General features: G+C 35.1%; 1 protein-coding gene across 1 annotated transcript in view; it reads left to right on the top strand.

Moving 5' to 3' along the window:
• Positions 1–17,485, top strand: part of CCSER2 (coiled-coil serine rich protein 2) — a gene marked incomplete at its 3' end in the record, with an annotated part of 27,659 nt that extends 10,174 nt beyond the window's left edge. The window contains exons 3-5 of the mRNA XM_010165335.1: positions 13,259–13,349; positions 16,486–16,648; positions 17,290–17,485. Of these exons, the coding sequence (XP_010163637.1) occupies positions 13,259–13,349; positions 16,486–16,648; positions 17,290–17,485 (450 nt within the window). The remainder of the gene's footprint in view (positions 1–13,258; positions 13,350–16,485; positions 16,649–17,289) is intronic.
• Positions 17,486–17,811: the final 326 nt, after the last annotated feature.

Genomic DNA, 17,811 nt, shown 5'->3' with positions numbered 1-17,811 from the left:
TTTTTTTTTTTTTTTTTTTTTTTGATAGTATTCAGATGAACAGTGTTGACTAATTGCATTTCCTCCTTTGTTAGAATGCATGTCTTTTGACTAACAAAAGGTTAAGCTAATACAGAGAATTAATTGCATAGTGTGCTCCTGTGATGCTTCCTTAAAGTAGGTTGTGTACTTCAGTTGGGTGTTTCCTTAGGAAGGGTCTGAATTTGTTCTGTGCCTGAAACCACAAGGTGATTTCACCTCAGTCAGTGCTGTTCTTATTTGAATTCACTATGGCATTAATAAATACACACTTCTAATTTTGTTTGTGGTTAGATTATTTTTTAAAAATGTATTTCTTTGTTAAAAAATTTGGTACAGTGACAGACTTTATAGATTTCTGCTAAGTAATTAAATGATCAGTACTTTAGTGAGGGAGAAATGAAGGAAAAGGTATTATTATTGTCGTATAACAATATTTAATTAACTATAATGGCTCTAATCTTGGGGAATCTTGTCATACCTATATTAGAGTAATTCAGATTTTGAAGTAGCTGGTCCTTTTTTGGTACCTGAAGATGCTGCCTAACGAGCCTGTGAGTCCCTAGATGTTGTAGTCTTTTTTTGCTGCTGCCAAGTTTATTTGGCCACTGTTGTGACATAACTGGACCAGTGAGGAGGAAACTGGGCAATCTCTCCCTACAGGTGTGTGAGTCAATATTAGAGTTCTTTAGCATGTTGGAGTAATGAGACTGTGAGAATGTAATACCAGTGTAGGGGGAGGTAATTTTATGTACCTATTATCTAGGAAGTATTAAAACAAATCACTGGTAAAGGCACTTCCAAAATCATCTGATGCAGACGTGTATCTCCATGAGCAATAATTTGAATTCTCAGTGGTATATCTGTCTGATTGGGTCTGGACTCACTGTAGGAAAAAAAAGTATCTGTGAACCTCCTGGGAAGTGACTAAGAGCAAACCCAGAGGCTGTCTGATAATTTCCCATTTGTATTTTATGTATTGTACTTACTTCTACATTTCCTTCTGTGCCCAACATACTAGAGACCTTTTTTGTGGACAAAGCTGTATAGCACATGGCATCACTAATGTGGGATGGCAGTGTGAGGTTCTGTATTTTCTGCTTCTGCTCAGAGAATTTTTATTTGTTGTATTCATCACCAAAGAAATCCTGTTCTGCAGGACACATTGAATAATTCATTGGTCCTTCCCACTCCTTTACTCAAAAACCTTAATTTTTGGGTTTGTAGGCCAATATTTTTGTTTGGAGGAGACATCAGAGTAGCCCAGGAAGTCTTCTGTGAGATTTTAGCTTTTATTGATGCGTTCTAGAAAATGGCAAACACCATGTCTGAATTTTACTTGTGATACAAACCGGTTTCTTGGAAATACATTATCTTGGTAAGCTGCCATTTCTGCTTAGGATGTCTATATGAAAGAACTGTCTTACTCTGTTTTCTGAAATGTATAAAGTGGTTCAAATGTCCTGCTCAGAAGTACAGTGATTCTGGGATTGGATTCTAATACAGGTGTCAGCCTTCAAAGGTATTTTTTATTGGCATGCATCTGTGTGCCATTTATCTGAAGCTGATATTGCTGGTAACCTCTGCTTAATCTGATAAGGTCATGTCCAAGTTCCATGCTCTCTTCTCCTGGTATCTTCATGCCATGTTCCAGAATCTGACAAAAATGATGTTGACTTGCTTGAATTCCACTGTTCTAACTTTAGAGTCTTCATTAGGTTGATATAATTGCAATATTACAAGTATAAAAATCTCTGGCATCTGTTTTTCATATCCTCAGTTTTTAAGACACTTTCAGTTAAGCCTATAAATTTATATTTGGAAAACCATTTGTCTGCTTGTTTCTGATTTCAAAACCTCGAAAGTCAGTGTCACCTTTTGGCATTTAGTTTCCATTATGAGCAGGTAAAATTTGTGGACATATTAAATTAGTGGGAGAGCATCCTTGATTAACGTGCTCACAGTTAAGCTTTTTGTAGAAAACTGGAACTGCTATGTGAAACTCAGTCTGTATTATTACTTGTCTTAATACAGAACTAAGAGTACAAACTTGTTTCAGTATGTTCTGTTAGCAGGGTTCCTCAACCATTCTTTTGGCAGTTTGTTGGCAGATGGTTTTCTGCTCATGGCAGAGAAAGGAGCTGTCGTGAAAGTAGAGACTGTGACTTCAGAGGTTTCTGCCTTCAGAGTGAACATAGGTAGGCCACTGTCTACCCTCCCACCAGCACTCTAGTCTTCAACTTCAGAGCTTAGCTGTTACAGCAATGGGAGGTAGTGAGAAACCGAATTACTTAATGAGATGGTGCCTCAGTCTGTGTCTTGTGTGAGGCAGGTGTCCCTGCTGTCAAGTATTATTAAGAGGTTATATGACTGTATTTCAGTGCACAAACCTCTGTTGCTTTGAGAGGCATGACATTTTGTGAACAAGATTTTATGGCAAATTACCTTTTTTCCTTTGGGATGGGAAAGCGTATCTATGCCTTTGAGAGCTGCTTGATTCAGAACTGACACAGTAAATTTTCTCATGCTGTTTTGGCTGGTAAAATCAAGTAAGGCAACTTCAGTTGTACTCCTGTGTTTCATTCGTGGTAGCCATTAATGACAGCTTTGAATTTGTATGGTAGAGAGAAAGCAGCAACTGATGTGGTGTTGTGTGAAGTACTGGCAGAAATTAGCACTTCTTTTTATTTCCTAAGCTTGTAAGTGTTTCCTGTACAAGTTGGTAACTGTGTAGACAGTGTTTTATTTTAATGCAAGTTTATAGCTATTACTCTTCAATTTTTGTCTTCATTCTTCCAAGTAGCATCATTTTTCAACAACAGAAGGACTTCAGAATTACTCTAGTGAAATTCGTCTAACTGTATCAGTGAATTTTTAAGTCTCACACATTGTTTTTCTTCCAGGAAATCTTCAAACTATAATGAGCAGGTAAATGTGCCCAGAGAGAACAGTAGTCTTGAAGTTGGAGTATTTTTCAAAGTTATCAGTATAAACAAGAAAAACATGTTTTAAAAAATGTGAAACAATTTGAGACATATATCTAACTGATTTTCTTGAACATTTTACAGATGACTTGATTAAAAGCACCTAGAGTGGCACACAGTTTCCTTTTATTTTTCCTTTTTACCTAAAATTGTGTCCTGAGTTATAGGAACGTTGGTGTTGAATCATTTTCCCAATTATTTTATGTTGCAAAGCATCAGAAGCCTAGGGGAGGGGCAGTGTCTTGCACATGTTCGGGTCAATTCTTTTGTAATACACGCACTTTTGGTCCCTCTGTGATGAAATGTGTACACCTAATTTCAGTCTTACTGTCCTCGCAGTTCTAAATATTGGAATGTGCTTTATCTTCTTTTCAAGAACACTTAACATAGCATTCAGACCATATTGATATCAAAAGCAATCTGATATCACCTTATAACTCTTAACTTTCAACTTCCTTGAGGCTGGAAATTTAACAGAGCACCATTTTTCCACATATGGGGTGGTTATGAATAAACAGCATTTCAGTGGCTTTATGTTCTTGGGTCACACTGTTGAAATACATTAGAATAATGTAGTGACAAGATACTTTTGTGACAGTGCAAGTAAGGGACAGGATGTTTCCTGTATTGGTAGCAATTAATTTAGAGACTGGTCAAAATAGAATTACTTGGAAATAGCTAGGACATATTTGAGGATTGTTTTGTTTTGAATTAGAAACAAGGGTATTAAGGTGACTGTATAAGAGTAGAACACATTAATGCTGTGTAACAAGTTGTGTTTGGATTATGCCAAAAATCTAGCTAGGGTATAATTAAAACTTACTGTACAGAGGAAACTTAATTGATCTCCTCGTAGCAGCCCTGCACATGGTGTTCCTCTGAATTTTGAGGTTATAATTTGTTTCCATTTTCAGCTGGGAGTTATTTGAAGCCTGAGGTGACATGTACAGGTTTTCTATTTTAATTGGATTTTTAAAAATTAAAATAGCTTGGTTTCAATCTTTCATATGTTAATTGTTTTTTTGAATGTACTGGTGATCCTCATGTCTAAGAGGAGGTTATAAAACCAAACTGAAATGCATTTAGGGAGGTCAAGGAGGTTGTATTTGGTTTGTCTTTACAGGTGCCTAGAAGTGAGCAGATAGATCTGTCAAATGAGATGTTTGGTAACCTACAAGTCATGAGGAAACAAACTGCTTAAACTGTAGTTTCTTTTGATTCTTGAGGTCTTCCTCTCCCTATTTTCCTGTAAGCCGAGCCTCATGCTTTTAATACAAGTAAAAGTCAGTGGAGTGAAAATCATTCACAATTACTTTTGCCAGTTAAGAGTATCCATAGCAATTACATACTGCTTTATAGTGTAACATGCTCCATTATTTGTAGGTAAACTGAAAAAGTAATGCTGAACTTCTGATGTCAGTAGACTTTTCTGAAAACAGACTGGAAGCAGTGAGTAGAAAGGACTGTTTTTCCTCAGCCTCTGCTACTTCTGTGTTACTATTGCTGATGTCTTTCTATTATTGTCCTCTATAGTAAATCAGAAACTTTCAACTTAAAATCATATGACTGTTGGAAAAAAAAAAAGAAAGCATTTTTGAACGTTACAGGAATTCTGCAGGAGGATGGGCAGAATGCTTCCCTGCAGCCCGCTTCAGTTTCTCTTGTAGGTTCATTACTGGAGGCTAGATGGCAGCCAAGGAATGCTTTTTGTGGCTGTGGGATTTAACTTGTGCTGCTTGTGTTGGAAATGCTGTTGCTTATGAATTGGTGAAGTCTCATCAGTATGGTTAATATTTCTGGTTTTCTTCTCTCTTTCTCTTCATCATGCTATTGAATTTCATATTTCTTAAACAGCCCGATATTTGATTTTTTTTTTTTTAAACAAGGCAGTAAGCATAGCTACTTCTTGAGATACAGTGGATAATGACTTAATAATTATTTCCTATCTACTCCCAATAAACCTAGGTAGAACATACAATACCTCTCTAAAAATGTTTTCAAGAATAACAAATCTTTGTTTAAGACTGTTATAGCTAATAGTTAAACATAAAATGTCTTGGATTTTCAGAACAAAGTTCTTGTTGCATTTGTTGTCATGGCAACCTTCCTTTACAGAGAATGAACAAAATGATGAAATACTTGCTTGAATGTTGGGCTTAATTACCTTTAATGTGACTTGCAGTGCACAACATTTAAAATAGCTCCCTTCCTACCCTGTTTTTGGTATCCCACAGAGTTTGAACCTTTCTCTTCCCTATGTGGTTTCCTCGGTTACGACATTGTTTACAGTGGGTTTTTCTCTTCAGCCCTATAGTACGGTATGTGCCTTCCTGGATGCCCACTGTCTTCTCAAAGTGAAATATGTCTTTATCTTCTGTCTCTGTTTTCTACCTTCACTTAGTTCTGTTCAGTTTTTATTTAATGTTGCCTTTTTATAGACTTCTATTCAATTCCTATTTCTTTCTTTATCTCTTCTCTAGATCTGTCTGTGATGTTGTCAGATATGAAAATAGCATTGAAAAAGACCCTAGAAGTCTTTTTCTTTTCTCTGCTGTCAGCCTTGAATTGTGTTTGACTTACTTTTGCAGTTATCCTTTAGCTGCGCTCCAGGTGACTGATTTATTACCCAGTGTTTGTTTTCAAAAGCTACTTCCTCTTTTTCATTCTTTAGGTAGCTGAAATAATACTTTGTTAATTTCTGCATTACCCTCAAACTCTTCACTTGAGTTTTTTGGACAGATTCTTCCTTAGTTCTCTCACTTTGCTCATGCTTATCTTCTGCTTGTTGAACTTTTTTCTGTCGTTTTTTTTCATCCTTTTTTTCCACTCAATACCTTTTTTATGAAAAATCCAAAATCTTTATTTTTTAGCATCTTGCCAGAAGAAATACAGCATATGCAACTGCATAGACAACGAGTGTGAATCTCTGGAATTTTATGCATCTAAAGCTGCTGGGTTTTCTGAGCATAAAGCACATCTAGATTTTATTTGCAAAAGAATGTTTGAAATAAGAAACAGTGCTGCTGCTCTTTTAGTGTAGCATAAGACTTGTAACAGTTTGATACTACAGAGACATTAATCACTTTCAGATGAAAAATAGTACAATTTCTTCTCATTTCAAATATTAGAGCATAGAAAATCTTATAAACATAGTATATTTTTGTTGTTGTTCCAAAATTATGTGAACTCACGGCAATGAGCTCTACTTTCAGTCAGGTGAATGAACTCATGTAGACCATAAAAGGAGTTCTGTTTTGAAAGTACAGCAGCATGTTGATTGTAGTGTTCAAATGTCACACTGGAAGCATCCAGCTGGGAGATCTTAACAACTGTAGAGACATCACTACTAATAAGAAAGTAGTAGTACATTTCCTCTGGGATACTTTAATACTTTTTTTCCATGTTAGCTGCAGATGATACAAAGAGAATCTAGACAAAGAACTAATATAAGGGTTTAAAATAGTGTTCTTTATGTTAATGTAAAATTTCTTTATAGATATTTCTGCCATACTGGCAAAATTGTTGATGGATTTTTAAAAAAAACAAAAATAATTGGATACACTATATATAATGCAGATGTCATCTAAGAAAAGCTGTTGTATTATAACTAAAAAGTTTAGTGTATAGTTTTATGTATGAGGAAAAGACATTTTCACATTTTCCAGTGATATGTTTTGTCAACAACAGTTCAAATTGTGGAGGAATGATTGCAAAGGCTTTAGTTCTTATCCATTAGTTTTTTGGCATATTTGCCCTTCAGATGCATTACAGCTATGCCTTCCAGTTTAGACAAAACTAAAGCATATAGGCCAGGTTCAGTTCAAGAAGTAGGTATTTTCTGATGTTCTAAGGGGACATATGCAGGTTTCTCTTCACAAAACTAGTTTGAAAGCTGGCTATTTTTTTGTGATGTTTTTCTGTTGTCCAGAACTAGCACCCTATGAATTAACTTCTATTTGATGTTTCTGTAATCTCCATGCTCTTTTTACTTTTTAATACCTTTTCCCAGTAAATCCTGGAAGCTAGTTATCTTGTAGCTGGCCTCCTATTCAGCCCCATCTTTGCTTCTTACAGAAATAGGTCTTTACTATGCAATTGGGTGGCTGAGATGTGTATCAAGGCTGTATCATGATGTTTTTCTTAACTTCAGAAGTTGTAAAGTAGAAGTGATTCTTAAGCCTGTTGGACTTCAGGAAATTTTTGACAAAAGGGACAATGTCTGTTCAGCCATTTTATCAACATTTTTGTGAATAATATGATCTCAAAAGGAGCTTTGCATTGTTGTTGCTAAGAGCTAGGATGGGGAAATTCTGAAAATGAGTTTGTTGCAGTAAAAAAATACAACTAGTGGTAGAATACACTACCACAGTCCTGTTCTATAGGGTCCTTGGTACAAGGATTGTTCTGTCCTTTTGATGCTCCAAGTGTGAAGAGTCCCACTGCTGGGTGAATCGACTGAATAACTGGCTTGAAACTTATCTAGTACTTCTTGGAGCCTTGACTGTTAGACTAGAAACTGAGCTTTCTATCCCAGTGTCAACCCCTACATCCTCTGTTGTTTCAAGAGGCTTTTTTTCTCTTTCCTCCCGCGAGCACTTTGATGACTCTTTTCTCCTGTGTGGTATTAGGCAAAATCAGTATTGCTAAATTTCTAGTAGTATATCCATTGTCATAGCATCAAAATCAAGTTAAACACAATATTGTGACTTTGTTGTGCTAATATAGACACTGAATGTTTCATTTAAATAGGATCTCTTCAGTAGTAGAAAGAGCATGAAGCTGGCATCCTGGCAGGATGTTTGACTACTTTTTTTTTTTTCCCTTTTTGTGGAATGTCACAAGGACATGTGTCTGCTCTAAATGGTTTAGTAACTTTGACAATTGCTTTTCTAAGATAACAGAAGTATATTGTAATACAGAGATGCTAGTGTTTCTAAGACATGGGGGGCGGGGTGTAAAATTGTATTTTTAAAATGTTTTTCTCATAGTAGTTATCCGAAAGACTTATAAAAAATAAGTTATTTTGGAGATTCTGATAGAATTCTATTTAGAGGGCTTTTTATTTCTGCATATGTATATATTTTTATTATTTTTAGGATGATTTAAATGTCACTCTTTGAGTTTTTCAGTAGCTTCTCAGTTTATCCATGCCCAAATTTGGCCCAAGCTGGAATATCAATTTGAGAACTGTCAGAAATTGAAATGTCATGCTTTCTTCTAGTATGTGTCTCTGAGGTCTTTTTAACACAAGAACTGAAGAAAAAAATTTACATGGACAGATAACTTGGCTTCATTTTTCATCAGTTTCTGAGAAACTGTTTACTCTCTTACTGAAAACCTGAAACTTGAGGTAGATGTAGAAAAATTAAGCCTAAAATTTGGACATGAAGACTAACAATGTTCAAAATAAGTAAAGAATCTAAGAAAATAATGTATGTCGTAAAATAGCCTTAATTTCATGTCTGTCCTTACTGGTCCTTGCTATAATACATTTTCATCAAAAGGAATACTGTATGGTACTGTAAGAATAACTAAATAAAAGTCTGAAGTCTGATTCTAACCTACTGATGATTGTACAAAGAGATTAAAGTGTAACAAAATAAATGGAACATGCCATAATGTGGTGTCATTCAATAAAGTGACCTGTAATTACTCTTGTGTTCTTTAAGTAAATAACTTCAAAAATTTATACTGGAAATAGCCTAGCATGTTTACCTTTTGTAATATCCAACCAGATTTAACAGTAAAGTTTTTTACTAAGTTAGATTACCTTAATGTTAGATAAAACTTCTATAAATGCATTGTCAGTAACCTGGGAAAGTATTACGTGAATAGTAATATAAAAACTAGGCATGCCAGAAAGGTATTTTTATGCTGATGCTGTAGATGACATGAAATCTTTCGCTATAAAATTAGGATACTCATCTAAATGAGTCAAATTTTGAGCTCATAGACACACTTTCTATAGTTGCATTTTTCTCCCAAAGTGGTCATAGCCATCCTTTAATATTTTTGCTTTTTGAAGCTTTTAAGGACCTGTAATCTTTTGTATTAAATGGTGTACACACAATTACTCTTGTATGGTCGTCTTGGAGATCAAAGAAATTGTACATATAGGCTTAAAAAAAATCGGGATGTAATACAAATCAAACTGAAGAAATTTGTATATGTATTCAGTTTAAGTAATCACAATGGAATACTTAAATTGCATGTGAGCTTTTACTTCTGTTTTCTACTGAATTCAGAAGTGCATGATTATTATTGGAAGCAAGACCTAACTCGCTAAATAAGTAACAAAAATAATTAGTTATTTTCCTTTATCAGCCTACTTTCTAAAGGTAGAACAAAATAATGAGGTCTGAGATCTTGAATTGTGGAAAAAGGCAAAACATTGTTCCTAGTATTCACCAACAGTTCATGACCACCTCAATGCAGCTGCTTTCCAAGCAAGCTGGGGAAGGACTTTTCATAAGGGCAGTTAATGACAGAACAAGGGGAAATGGCTTTGAGCTGAAAGAGGGTAGGTTTAGATTAGATATGAGGAAGAAATTCTTCACTGTGAGGGTGGTCAGACACTGGAACAGGTTGCCCAGAGAAGCTGTGGATGCCCCCTCCCTGGAAGTGTTCAGGGCCAGGTTGGATGAGGCTTTGAGCAACCTGGTCTAGTGGAAGGTGTCCTTGCTTGATGGCAGGGGGGTTGGAATTAGATGATCTTTAAGGTCCCTTCTAACCCAAACCATTCTATGATTCTATGAAGACAGCATGCATTGGGTGACAGGAAGGGTACTGATTTGGTGATTTGAGCTCAGGCTCTTCTCACGTCTGTGAACACTCTCTGAAATGATTTGGTTGAGAATTGCTTATATGGAATTGCTTTGTTTTTGTCCACTAAGCCAAATGCCTGGCTTGCCTTTTTTTTCTTCTTCTTTTTTTTTTTTTTTTAAATTCCAATGTAGTATACATTGTGTCATAAACTTTCACTGGTCCACATCTTTTGCATTTAATAGGGCGGAAATATAGACATCTATCGTCCTAATTTGGGCATGCTGTAATCTATTTTGATTTGCATTATATACTTAGCTTGAGAAATAGGAAGGCTGAGAATCAGGCCTTTTGTCTAGGTCTCTCTGTTAAACTGAATTGAATTTAAGTTGGTGGGCTGAAAAATACTGTTTTTTCAGTGGAAGAGAGAGCTTTTGATGTATATAGCATGAGGAATTTTTAGACGTTATCTTTTTAAAAAAAGAATATTGTGCTACTCCATTATGATGGACACAAATTTAGATTGAGCATTAAACATCTTCAGTTTCAGCAAAAGTAGCTGCTCTACAGTACCCCAATCTTCAAAGCACTGGTTTTAAGAACTTAACATTGTTACACTTCTTGCGAAAGAGATTTTGAACTCTCTGCATCCAACAAATTAGGCAAAAAACCAAGCTGTTGCAAGTGAGCTGTTGGTGTGTGTGCTTCATTACCCTTTGGTAAGACATAGCACCTGAGGGTAATTGCTACAGAAAGAATTTGCAGAACATTGAAGTAAGCTTGCAAAATGTGGTGTAATCATTTGCCAGCCTTACCCTTGCCTCTCTATTTAGTCTTTTCCTATCTCTTTATGCAGTATGAGCGTTCCCTGCTGTTGGGGTTCTCAGCTTATTCGGTTCTTATACCAGTAGTCACAGATCATCTGTTTCTCACCTGTTGCTTTTCCTGTTCTATTGCAGCAAGAGAACAAAGCACTACTGTCTGTGCTCAGTTGAAAACCTTTCTGGAGGGAGAGCTTGGGGACGGCATTGTAGTTTGACTTGGGATTTAACAGTCTCAAACTTAATCTCTTTCTAGTTTGTATCATCTTGAAAATCTAGTGCTAAATCAGCCTTATGAAGTTACATGCACTTTTAATATGTGTTATTCTTTTCAACTATAAAAGTAAAATAGGGTTGTTCCTATGAGAACTTTTAATAATCGCTGAAACGTGTAGTATTATGTAGGGTTGTAGCTGATGCACTTTTGAAGAATTTACTTCCTGTTCTTATTGAGTTCATAGCCCAGAATTGCTTCATGATTATAATTGCTGTTAAACGCACATTATTAACAGGGTTACTGCCGAGTGCTGTATAATGAACTTTAGTTCATTAGTTAGAATAACAGTGGTTGTCTGTAAACATAAGTTCTAAAAGCACTAATGTGTTGATGAAACCTGCGCTTTATCTTATAGCTATCTCAAGATGATGCTGCTGACATCTACTTTCATGTTATGTTTCCCCAGTAGATAGCATTAGGAAATACTCCAAGTGAGTTCACATGTGGCACAACTATTGCAATGACTTTATATTCGCAGTTGTGTTTTCTAGTGTGGAGTTGCCTCAGTGTGGTGCAGGAATGTATAATTAGGGAATATAATGAAATGTGCTGTTGATAGAAAAGTATATTTGGCATCTCAAATACTGACCTTCTCTGACATCATTAGACGTCTGAAGGTCTGATACAAAGATAGCAGAGTGGCTTATCCAGGTTTGTTAACACTCTGAAATACCATGTTTTTATATTGTGCTTTTTTAATGCTTTTGGGCAACAGTGACAAACGTTTTCAACTTTCTTATGTGTTTGTGACCACTATTTGTAACTTATTTGTCATGCACATTAAGGTTTCACTACTGGAAGAAAATAATGCTTGTTCATACTAAGCTGGAAGAACAAAGCATGGCGTAGAAACAGTTTATCAACTCACAAACCAAAACTGCCTCTCAAACTCACCTACATTTTGCAGAATTGTTTAAAAAATACATGTTAGTTAAAAATCTTCTAGTTCCTGGAAAAATGTAAATTAATGGAAACAAAAAGAAGTAAATATATACATGCAGTTTGTTCTTCCAAATGTTAAATCCACATTTCCTTTAAATGCCGTACACGTCTCTGTGAAAGTTTTTCCATAGTTGTTTTTATTATTCACAATGCACTGACATGTAGGTTTTTCTATTTTTTCCTGTAAATACTTAGAATACTATATATATAAGCAAAAATATTCAGGTAGAACTTTGAAATACAACAAAAACAGGTGGTTCTATGTCAAGTATTCCGTCTTTTCTTTATGTTGCTTATATTTTACAAAGTGCAAGTTAACTATTTTCATCTCATACCCTTCCTCCTAAGTCAATAAATTTCTCCTGCAGAAATGTAAAATGTTTAATATTGTCATGAAAAAAAACAAATGAACAAACCCAGTCTAAGCTCTTTCCACCATTTGTAATCAAATATGGTAGTCTTTTGTGAACACTACTGGAAGACTGCTGAAGAGCAGTTTAGACAGGTGCCTATTAATATTCTTCCTTTTTACCTATACATCTCTGACAACATGAGTCTAACAAATGGTGGCCAGCAAAGGTGTGGCTTTCCAAGTGAGTATTGTTTTGCAGTGTATTGATAGTCTGTATGCAGGTATTCAGTATTTAATGATCACTTTATTATCAAGTGAGAAATAATTAGTAAAACACTTTAATATTTGGTAAATTTTTCATCTTGGTCCCATGAATCATCTTTAGGTATAGCTGTTAAACCTAAGAAAAATCTGCATTTCTACTCTTAGAATATAGTAAGTATAATTCCATTTAGTACTAACACTTTATTACATTTCTCTTGTATTGTGAGCATACCCACCCAACATGACAGTTTAATTGCTTTAGAAACAGTTTTACGTCAACCATGATATTAAAGACAAAAGGCAGCAGAACTTAGTGCTGATAATAGTGTATTTTAAGTTTTGTTGGCCCAAAAAGCCAAGATAACATAGATTTCCCCCTCTTCCTTTCAGTAATGATATGAACGTTATGAGCTTTTCATCAGTATGGTATGAGAGCTAAGATAAGGGTGATTTAACATCTTCTCTTCATAAAGTTGTTTTTGAATTCTGAGTGAGCAAAATAATTTTGTTTTGAAATTATTCTAATTGAGGAGCAGGCAGAATATTAATGAATAGAAAAATCTTTGCACTACTCCATAGATACCAGGCAGAAAACTGTTTTACTCCATCTTTGTTTTGTCTAGCTCTGTTATTGTATTGTGTCAGTAGAGGTGTGATAATTACTGTTTGTGTAGATGATAGTGAGTAAGGTTGATCTTGTACTCTGAAGAGAGGAGACTGCTGACAACATGGGGTATGTATGCAATACAAATAGAACACAGCTTTGAAAGCTTTTTGTGGCAGTAAAGTAAATGAAGTATCATGAAAGCAGCTGTATCTCACATTTTCTTTCTTTCAGGATATCTTGAATAACCTTGATTCATGTGATCTTGAAGATGATGATCTCATGCTTGATGTGGACCTACCTGAGGACCCAACTCATGACAAAGGTTAGTAAATGAGACAATCTTATTGTGAAACTGCATTATGGACTTCAGACTTTTGAGTTGCATTGTTTTGACTTCTGCTTTAATAAGCTGGCACACTCTTCAAATTGCGTTTTCTTTAAGTAATAAATCTTTCTTTTCTGAAATGTGAGAAGTGTGATATTTCCATTCCTCCAAATAAAACTCTTGTGTTTGAAGAATTCTAAAGTTAGACATTTACTGCTTTTTATAAAAAACGCAACCTTGTTGCACACTGTTTTTTATTATTATTATTTTAATAAAATAATTTCAAACTTAAGTTAATCCTTCAATTTTATGCTTCAGCTATATTTGAAAATGCTGGGACAACATTTTTGTCATCTTTGGTGAATGACAGTGTAATTCTTCTTGAGATAATTATTTTCTTCTACAAAATGGCAATATCTCCATATATATTTCATACAATTCAGGGTAACAGAAGCCTTAAGATTTAAGATGTGGTTTTTCAAGAAGCCTTTTATGCACTCTTGTTGTCAGTGACAATGCTGGCAAACGTTTCACAGGGAGGATGGTGGTACCTATAAGCCACTAAAATAATACAAATCCAGACTAGAGTGAAGTAGGTAAGGCAAATTATTGCTGCACTTTCTCAAATTGTGGCCTGGCAAAGTTTGAGGCATTTGCTTTTGGTCATTCTTGACCTACTTGTAAGAATTGTCACTGTCATGTGAATATGGATATTAGCTTTAGCTCTCAAGTTCAGTGGAGGCTAACATATCTTCAAATGAACAGAAACACTGGATGTGGAGCACTGTAGTGCCTGACCCTGTACAAACAGACACTGAAAGAAGAAGCGCTTTGCTTGTTTGGTGAACCATTTAGCTGCCAGCTGAATATTGGCGAAATTCAATTTCTTTGAGAGCTCCTTTGAGTTCTTTGGATGAAGGCTCCTGTGTGTCTGTTAGATGCAAAGTAACAGTAAATAAATACATAGTCTTCCATCTACCGCAGTGGTGGCACGTCATGTTTTAACAGTGTGCATATATGAAGTGCAGTACTTAATCTTTTAAATCTCAGAATAAGTTTTCCAAAGTACTTATGTGAAAGGCACTTATTAGCAATAGTGCTAGTATTCAACTTTTCAGCCCAGACAGGTGTACAATTTTTATTTTTTGTTTTTAATTTTCCAGAATGGATGACAGTGCAAGCATAGATGATTTCTCACAGTACTAGTCATTATGCATCTAAGTATTCTTTCAATACTGGTAGTTCTAATCCTGTTGGGAAAAATTAAGAAACATTTTTAAAGGACAGATCAATTTCTCTTAAGTTTCCTTTTTTATGAGACATGCACTGCATCTGCATCAGTAATTCCATTTCAAATTATGAATTTAAAAACTGTTAAAATGCATGCATTTTAAAGGTGTATGTTTGCCACTAAAATTTAAGAAGTTTGTTTGCGTTTTAATCTAGACACAAATAAAATATGACTTTTACTTCAGTGCTTTCTTAATTACATCAATACAATAAACTTAAATCTCCTCACACTTCTACAGCTAAGTATCAATAATGTTTGTGTAGCTGGAATGTTTGGTGGCTATGATGATCTGCTGTGTAAGCTGCTGGTTCAGGAGGAGAGACTTGCTGTTTCAGATCAGTGTTAACTAATTACTATTTTTAGCTCTTTTTTTTTTTTTTTAGAATTGGGTTTCCATATAAAATTAACATGGCATAAACTGCTATAATTGCTTCTTATCTTGAAATCACTGAGTTTTTAGCAAAAGTGATCCCAAAAGAAGAATTCAAGTCACCTCCAAGCTTTCCCTTAAGTAAACATGACCACCTGGAAAAGCAAAAGTTGTTCTTTGTTAATATTTGTGTGTCTTTACTCAGTGTCTCAATTTCATTTTCCAAAGCTGAAAATCACAATAATAAAATTACTCATGTGCTTATTGAGGGCTTATTTTATTATTCAGTTAGAAAAACTGAATTGTAGATATGAATATTTGTTATAATAGTATTTAACAGCACTTTTTGCCAACACTTTTTCATAATTATATATGACTTCACTGACGTCAGCCTCTTAAGACTTTCCAGGTCTACAGAAACTCTCCTTGTTTCACTCTGGAGTTTGGGATGCCGCTTGGACACTAATTATAGAAACAGTTCTAGCTCAACAAGTATGCAGTGAGTGAGGATGGCAGTTTTAAATCACAGGGTAAAACTGGGCTCACTTCCCAACAACACGCAGGCTGGGAACTAAGCAGGAAGGAAGGCCTGTTTATGAGCGTCTTATGCGCAACTATGTCTGAGTAGGCAGCCGAACAAAACAGTGTTCTCTTGTGTAGAGGTATTCTCCTAGCAAAGGACTGACAATGTGAGGAAAAACTCCTTGGGTAAGTGAGGGAGAAATGCGGTGGCAGAATAGCAGTTTATGACTTTTTTTTGCTGTGTCTGACTGCATGGTTAGCAGTTGTTTTGGCTTTGTTTCTAGTGGTTTACAAGCTGTTGCCAAATATAGCTGTTGTTCCCTTAAGAAGTTTGTGGAATCAGCTTTGCTTTGCAGAAGTTAGTGTTTTAAAGAGATTGTTTTGTTTGCTTGTTTTAAATCATGCCCGTTGTCCAGGTAAAAAAAGATTAAATGTCTCTCATGTTGAGAAACAAACAAGATGAATAGGATGAGATATATATGTATTTTAAGTAATGAAACTGTTCTCTTTTGGAATTAACTGCTGGCCTTTTTATGAAATGTCTTTCTGTGTATGTGTTGTGTGAACTCTTTAAAGGCCTGAAGATCCTGTCAGTAAGAAAGACAGGAAACTGTTACTTTTGGATTTTTTTTTTTTTTTTTTCTTACCCATAGCCCTACCTCTTCCAAATGATTTTCTACTTAAACCCTAAGTACTGTTAAGACTGAATTCTGTAGTTTCTGCTAGGGATTAATCTTATTCTTGTAACAAGTTTTGTATGCTGGTAAAAAAGTGACGTTATTACAGAAGTCTCCTTGACAGTCCTAAAATGCATACTTTTTTGGATCAGTTCAAATAAATAAAAACCCACAGAATTTACACTGCATCCGTTACCAGCACATAGTTAGTATTTTATTTACAAGGTCTTAGGAACAAATTTTACAATCTTTTTGATTTTATACTCTCTGTAGAGGAATGTGAAAATATGAACCGGTGTGATAGACAAGACAGAAATGCTAGGCAACATCAGGAAGGATTCTGGAAAAGAGCATCACAACAGCGATGGAATACACAGGATCACTATCATCTTGGCCATGCTGATCACTATATCCATGGTAAAAATGATTTGAACAGGTAAAGGACTTGTCTCTTTTCTCCCAAACAATTAAAATACTGTGATGAGAAATCTCTTGGCACTGAAGAGTCTCAAGTGATACAAAACATTTTCAGAATAGTTGTATGTCTATAAATAGCATATCTGAGTGGGAGCATCACTGAGATTCATAACAATTTAGTTATAAACTTTTGTTTCTGTCATGGTTTTTAATCCAAAAATTTGTTACTTGTGCTTATATGATACTATAAATGCTTGATTAGATTACCATATGTGTTCCATGGAAAAACATTACAATGTCTTACTACTTACATTTTGTAAACTTGGTCAGCTTTTTACTTATTGAATTGTTTTTAAGTTAAATGTGATCCTATACTTCTTAGAGGCTAACTTGACTTACAGAGTTTGTAGAATCCTGATGAGCAAAATGGTTTAGGGTACTGTAGTTGTCAGTCTGTGAGTGATTTATGCAAGTGGGAAGAAAAGCCCAGCATTTCAGTGAAATAGGTCTGACATTTTCAGATTTGTTTATTTTCTGCTGTATGCCATAGTACGTGAATATAGCCCATGTTACAGAACTTTTTTTTTCTCTAAATGTTCTCCAACTCTAGTTTGTCTTCAGTGTGGCTTTATTTTTTTGTTTGGTTGGTTGTTTTTTTAGGGTGTCAAACTACCTAGAATCTCCTGCTGGTCACTTTGAAAGCTATGGAGCACCAAATTTTTACCAGGCTCCTAGACAGCTGGTGGGTTTACCAGAGAATACTGTGATGCTTGATGAAATGACACTTCGGCACATGGTCCAAGACTGTACAGCTGTAAAAACACAGTTACTGAAACTGAAGAGACTGCTGCACCAGGTGAGCTGTTTAAATGGAACAAAACCAGTAAAGTATATTGGAGAGTAAGCCTAGATGAGCTAATGTTCTGTTTGACCTTATTAGGCTATTGTCATTTCCTTCAGACATTGAAATACAGCGTTCAAGAAAGTGTGCACTTTTTATTGCTATTTAAAATAGTACTTTTTCTGCTTTTTTAGCACTTTAATGATGGCAAAAAGTATTAAATGTTGTTATTCTGCTTCTCTGAGGAAATAATGATAAATTAAAAAAAAATCAGTGGATGTGAAGACAAGCTTTTATTTAATAAAATCCTAAAAAACTGGAAGTGAAAAAACCAAACAACC

The sequence above is a fragment of the Antrostomus carolinensis genome, unplaced genomic scaffold (genome assembly GCF_000700745.2).
Source record: "Antrostomus carolinensis isolate BGI_N321 unplaced genomic scaffold, ASM70074v2 scaffold7703, whole genome shotgun sequence".
Taxonomy (NCBI): Eukaryota; Metazoa; Chordata; class Aves; order Caprimulgiformes; family Caprimulgidae; genus Antrostomus; species Antrostomus carolinensis.
This window is presented reverse-complemented; position numbering and strand designations above follow the sequence as displayed.